This window comes from Pundamilia nyererei, unplaced genomic scaffold, assembly GCF_000239375.1.
Source record: "Pundamilia nyererei isolate P.nyererei 1_Seehausen unplaced genomic scaffold, PunNye1.0 scaffold00067, whole genome shotgun sequence".
Taxonomy (NCBI): Eukaryota; Metazoa; Chordata; class Actinopteri; order Cichliformes; family Cichlidae; genus Pundamilia; species Pundamilia nyererei.
Genome location: NW_005187468.1, coordinates 13,803 through 20,626, shown reverse-complemented (window position 1 = coordinate 20,626; position 6,824 = coordinate 13,803). Strand labels below are relative to the sequence as shown.

The 6,824-nt window shown below is 37.5% G+C and overlaps 1 protein-coding gene across 1 annotated transcript; it reads right to left on the bottom strand.

Moving 5' to 3' along the window:
* Nucleotides 1-2,944: 2,944 nt before the first annotated feature.
* On the bottom strand, nt 2,945-5,557 carry LOC102214515 (uncharacterized). Its single transcript, XM_005736048.1, has 5 exons — nt 5,476-5,557; nt 4,798-4,947; nt 3,922-4,374; nt 3,766-3,826; nt 2,945-3,179 (listed from the first exon to the last, which is right to left on the bottom strand). Exons 2-5 carry the CDS (start codon nt 4,934-4,936, stop codon nt 3,113-3,115), a joined length of 720 nt encoding a protein of 239 aa, XP_005736105.1. The 5' UTR covers nt 4,937-4,947; nt 5,476-5,557; the 3' UTR covers nt 2,945-3,112.
* Between the last annotated feature and the right edge of the window lie 1,267 nt (nt 5,558-6,824).

The following is a 6,824-nucleotide window of genomic DNA, read 5'->3' as shown; positions in this document are numbered from 1 at the left end:
TGATGGAGATGATGCTGTGTCTGTGATAAAGGTGAACTTCAACACTGCCTGAGACAGGCTGAGCTGCTTCTGTTGAGTTTGTGTCTATGAAATACAACATCAGTGATTATATTAATACATGGATGAAAGAGCTGAGCAGAACACTCTCTGAGCATTACAGCTTTCAGTGACCCAGTCGGGTGTGACATTCTCCAGTGTAGTTCCTGCTACACCCACTGTTAATGACAGACAATGTAATCATCTAAATGTCATTATCACAGCAGAAATCAAACTATTGTCATGATTTATGGATTCTGTTTGCTCACACCTGCTCTTCTCTCACATGTTATCAGCAGAAGGCTCTCAGCAGAAGAGAAAACCCACCAATCAATTCAGGACACCTGCAGCAACTGTGGCTGCTCCAAAAGGATCCACACACAGACCACATTACTCAAGAGGATTAGACAAAGAAGATGGTAAAATGACTGGTTTTCATCCAGCACTTTTGCACTCTGAGCACTCCAAGAGCTTTATACAGCTGGCCTCATTCATCCATTTATACAAAGAGATTTTTATAAACTTTTTTTGCACAGGTGCTTTCTATCTTATATTCACATCCTGATGAATGTATCGGAGAGCACCTCAGGGTTAGTATCTTGCCCAAGTCTACATGCAGCCTGGAGCAGCCAGTCTGCAACCACAAACTTCCGATTAGTAGATGACCTATGCTACCTCCTGAACTACAGCCACAGATGGAGAAGTTACAACTTTTGATTCACTCTGGAGAGTGTCAAGCTATAATAATTTGATTTAGCTATCATAATATAATATTAATTTTTATTCTTTTTGCCCCTAAGCTTTCGTCAGGAGGAGGCTGTAGGATCATCACCTGCAGTGATAACTACAGACTGATGCTGTGATGCAGGATGACCATGGCAGGACTGTTTCAGTCTGAAACAGCTGCAATAGCACTTCATCCATTTTCTTTTTATGCTTGCAGCCTAGTAGTTTGCTTGTATATTGATTACTTCATCTTCAGTTTTTCAGCTCTGTTTTCTTGTGTCATCTTTTTGGGGCTTTAAAGTCAAGTTCAGTATCTGAGGTGGAAATGAAAAGGTTGATGGACAGGTGATCGTCACTGAGAGAGGATCTGTATCCGTATCATCACTGAGAACGTTTATTTACAAATGAAGATTGATCCTAACCAAGATCTTCACTTTTAGCATCTGAATAAGGATGAAGCTGAACGAAACTGCAACTTTCTCATGAAAGCGTTAATCGGGTTGTCAATTCATGTGCAAGTAGACTTTGGTTAGGTACATATTTCCCTCGCCACGCTTCATCAGTCAAGGTTTTGTCTTTATCTGTGGATGTAGTCTCATAATGGAGATTCAATCTGGAAGATCCAGCAATTAATTTTTGTTCTTTGTCGGGACATGAGCCTGAGGCCTCCATACTGAGCACCGTTTATGCAATCTATGTGACTGCTGCTGTACTGTCAAAGGGACATCATGGGCTTTCTTCTAAGACTACATTTGCAGGGGCTAACAGAGGATGTGGACTTTCTTTAAAAATTATGAAATTGCAGCTTTCACATATTATGGCCACATGGGACATTAACTGATCTTTTTTTTCAGATATTATCACTCTGTTGCTTAAGCTAATAGTTTCTTCAATTTGAGAGACTTCATATTTGAAAATATGAGACCTCATATTTGAGGTATAAGGCATGAATAAAAACAACAAATGAACGCTTGTACACTGCTAGCATAATGGACAGGTGTTTGACAGGGCTCGCACACAAAAGCAAACAGTATCCCACAGTTGTTCATGTTTTTAAACCCATTTTTCACAGAGAGACATTTTGTGACAAATGTATTGATAACAGTGTTGAATATTCTTACACACTAAAAGTAACAAACAAAAGAAACCCAACTATACATAAAATAATTACACCATCTTGCTGTCTTTGAATAAAACTGATATATTAACATATTCATATATAAATTGGCATATTCATGAGTTCCAAAAAAAAGAGAAGTCAGTCAAATGTGAGGCTAAAAACTGATGCAAAATGAGGAAATAACACAAAAGCTGCTGTGAGTGTCAACATTAGATATACTTGTCACTAGAACTGACTGTATACAGTGACATTTCTTTGTTTCCCCCACAATTTTTGCAGCATAGTGTACTCTGTATTGCTCTGCTTGTGCCAAGGGACCAGATTCTTAGTTGGACCAATTTTTAGAGTAATGTGTTTTGGGGTTTCAAAGCCCCATAGATATTAGGTAGTGAAAGTAACACAGCTCAGCTGCTCCAATAATCTTGACACATAAAGAATCACCAGAGTTTTTGCTTATTCAGTCTTATTGGTTGTCCTTCTTTCCTGGATCACCTGTAGCATTCTATAAGCACCCTCCCAGCTTTGAAAAATGTCCAGCAGGGATTAGCACTTTTTGATATGATGTTCTTCTGCATCCCTGGCCTCTATGTCAGAGACCTAGAATACTTGCTGTAGCAAATGGAACCATGAATTCTGCTGTCTGCCAAAAAAAATCTGATGGAGAATGTCTGACTATCTGTTTGTGACTTCAAGCTGAAGCACATTTGGGTTCTGTAGCACTACAATGATCCAAAACACACCAGCAAGTCGACTTCTGCGTGACTTCAGAAAAACAATATTAACCTCTTAAACTTGATTGGTTGATTGTAATTGTTGCTCCTAAGGGTGGCCCAACCAATTATTAGGTTTAGGGGGCAATCACTTTTTCACAGAAGGCCATTTAGGTTTGGATTTTTTTTCCCCTTAATAATAAACATCTTCATTAAAAAAACATTAATTTTGTGTTTAGTTTGTCTAATAGTAAAATTTGTTTGATGATCTGAAACATTTAAGTGTGACAAACATACAAAAAACAGAAAATAGGAAGGAAGCAAACACGTTTCACACCACTGTATATATGCTGCAAAGTAATGTTTATTGAAAGATTCCTCCACCAAAGAAAGAAAATAGTGCTTCATAAGGTAAAGTAGATAATGGAGCATGCGGTTCCTTAATCACAGATCACTGGAGATGGAAACTGTGAAGAATTTTTTGTGATTCTGCAGGGAAAAACTGTGATTCCACATCCACTTATTTACATTCTCTTAAGAAATTCATGTTGTGACGACATGAGTGAGAGGCTCTCCTCACAATGTTCCTGTTGGATTAAAACAAAAGGTAATTATTAGGCAACACCATATGTTGTATTTCTCTTTACATTAACATATTTGTGTTATATTCAGTGCCTTCACTTAAGCGTTTTGTGTATCTGCTTCTTTTTAATATAAAGAATGCACTTTTTTGACAGTTGTTGGAAGATATGCAATGACTGATTTTGGGGACAGATTCAAACCCAGGCCTCAGCATTAACCTTATGGCATATTGATCACATGCTTTACTGAGTGAGCTAAGCTGTACACATTTGTAATGTTTGATTATTGCATCTATATATGAGGTGGATCCCCTTCAGAAATCCTAACCAGCATCTCAGACAGTGATTTCTTAACAATGGTGTTCAGTCCTTACATTAAAGTTCCAGAGACATGCAAGGGAGTGCTGAAGCTGTATTAATGTCACAGCTTGCTAGATCAGTTTATATCGGATTTTTCTTTAATTTGTCAATTGTTGTACAGTATATATACTGCAAATAAATTAGTCAAATAATTCATCACAGGCATGTGATATTTATTCAAAGGTTTGATTATTTATTTGACCTATATGTATTATGCTGTCCAGAAACTTACCTCCAGTAACCAGTGTTGATGAAACAAGCAATATCGTCAGTTATGTTATTGTCAGTGAAGGCTGCGAGGAAAAAAGAAACAATTTTTAATATGCAAAATAAAAAAACAAAAAAGCAAAACATAATAAATTAACCCGCTGTGGGTGCAAGAACTCACAGTTGCAGGAGGTGCGGCAAACATTTCTGGATGGACGAAGCCCCGAATTACAGAAAATGTTGTCAGGCAGCTGGAAGAGCCCGTAAAGGCCGAGGGACGAAGGCTTCAAGTTTTCCTCCTCACTGCTGTCTTCCTCTCCTCCGCCAATTTGCCCGATCTCCTCCTCACTGCTCGAGTGAGCATGTCGCTTTCTTCTGTTCATGCCACTTGTGCTGTTTGACACAAGGGTTGTGTTCACTGAGCTGATGGTGGAGTTAGTAGTCATGACAGTAGTAGTAGTAGTAATAGCAGTTGTAGTAGAGTTGGTGCTTGTAAGTGTCGTCGCTCCAGTGGTCGTTAAGGTGACTGCTGTTGTGGAGGGGGTTGTTGGCTTTAGTGTGGTAGTTGTGCGCTTGCCAAGCACATTGACCAAGCTGGTGTTCAGATGAGAGATCCTGTCCACTTCACAGACAACTGTGGCAAACAAGTCACACATGCAAAGAAGTAAAAGCAAACAAAGGAGAAAAAAAATGCAATTATAAAGGTGATAGCCAGTAAGAGTTGCTGTTTTCTTTCAACCTTCTAAATGTATGTGCTTTTAGTTTTACTTTAGTGGTTACTTTTTTCAGTCATGGGGACCACATGAAATATAATTCATTGGATGTCAGATTTATTTATAAATGAATAGACAAACTGGTCTAGGCTCTCTCTCTCTCTGTGCTCTTAATGCTGCCTTTGAATTTAAACAGTAACTGAAGCTATCAGATTTATAAAAGTTAATATTTTCTTCTAATACAGAAGAATCAAAAAACAGCATTAGGCTTAAATACCTCAGTGGTATTCTAGTCTACAACTAAGGTACAGACTTTTGTCATGGATTTAAGTCATTGGACTTACTTATAGCCAAGAGTGTCCTGGGCAGACGTATCACTTTCCCAAGCTTGTCTTTGAGCTCGCATTTGGAGACGATCCGGCTCTCAGAAAAGCTGGGCAGCAGAACTGCCACAGCCACCACAACAAGCAACCCGAGTTTCATGTCAGCACTTTCTGTGGGAAAACATGGAAAAAAAAACCCTTAAAATATATTTGTTAAAATTTGTATATGTACCCCAATTTCTCAAATTGCTAAAAATCTATATGGATTCATGGCTTTTTTCTTGTTTGATGACACTCATTCACATTTCTACAAAATGTCAAAAATAAGTTAAAGGATACATACAAATAAATGAAAGTTGCAAGATTTTGTTATTAATCTGTATTCGGTTTTCCACAATGTAATTGCAGAACTTTTAAGATTTATTAAAACTAATTTTGATTGTTTGGATCTGTTGGTTTAAAATAAGGTTTTCAAACGAGCACACACTCCCTGACTTTAAAGCAGATGGAGTCAACACAGTTTATTGTCAAACAATTTCTCCTCATTCATTTTTTTTCTAACTCTACAATGAAGTCAGTGTTAAATTTTTTTTTAAAAACCATTAACAGAGTAAGTGATGGACCAGGATGTAATTTTTGTTTTTGCGAATATAACAAGCACTAAGTGATAATCAAAATAGTGGAGAAAATCTTCCTTACCACTGTGATCTACCCGATGGACAGTTAACCCGGAGAAATTTCCCTCTGTTTATGTTTGCAAACACAGCCTGTGAGTTTATATATGTGTTTTACCACTGGACCAGCCTGCTTTACTGCTGTCTTTGTTGTCTGGGGAGTTTCACTTGTGAAACAGGAAAATTTTTAATGTTCGTGACACAATACACAAAGGTGGCTGTGATCATTGTTAGGACATGGATTATATTCTTTTACCAAGCCCATATGAGTTTAATTCACCCAGCACCTGACCATTGCATCGATCGTTGTCATGGACTCGAATAAAAAATGACAGCACCCAAAAAGATTATTCCGGGGCAAACTATGGACTTTACTCATTTGAATTTTGCAATTTAACTGTACTGGAGATGTGACCCTGATTAATCTATGTGTATTTGTGCATTTGGAGTTGCAGAACATCTCTCCTTGAAATATTTAGAATCAAACTGATATGAAATCACAATGACATTGATCACTGGAGACTAAAATGAGATTAGTTCATGCTTAAATGTCAGTTACTATTCATACCATATTTAAAGAAATTCACAGCAACATCTATGCAGAGAAATAAATGTATCAAAGATGATATTTTCTGTCTTGTGTAAAGTTTGCTCATATTTATCCAGTGCTGATCTAAATAGTTTGCCATAGTTCGTTTTGCTGCGTCATCATTGAAACACGTCGAATGACATCACCAGTCTCCAGGAAGTTAAACATGTTAACAATGATCTTTGTTTTAAAAGAACCAGTTTAAGTCAGTCAGTGGCCAACTAAACAATCGTCTAGTCACAGTGTGACGAAGAGAGGGGCTTAAGTGTCCTTAGAAATGTTTACTCACTGATTTAACTCCACTCTGCATACAACGTAAAGTTATTTTAATGTTTATATAGGCTTACAGCGGGTTATTCTACAACCAGGGGTGCATGAAATGAAAAAGTAAAATGAAAAAGTAAAAAACAACACAAACCACTTGAAAGTCCATTTTACTGCAGTCAAATTAAGTTAAATATTTGGCACAAGGCTACACAGAATAATTCATGCTTTTCATGTCTGTTTGGTTAAGGTGAGTTTTTTTTTTGTCACCCCCTCCTCGCCCCATTGCTAAACAGAATTAGCGTAATTCTGTTTAATGTTTAATGTAGAGTGATGCTTCTTTAAGATAGCTGTTTTCTGAACTCCATGGCAAACTGATTCAACGTTGCTGCCAACCAAAACAACTTGGCTTCAAACACACAGGAAATTTCCCCTGTCGTAAGTCCTAGAACATGTAGAATAGACAGTTTCACAAATGTGTTGTCCAATAGGACGTACATAATAAGATAAGATGAATTTTA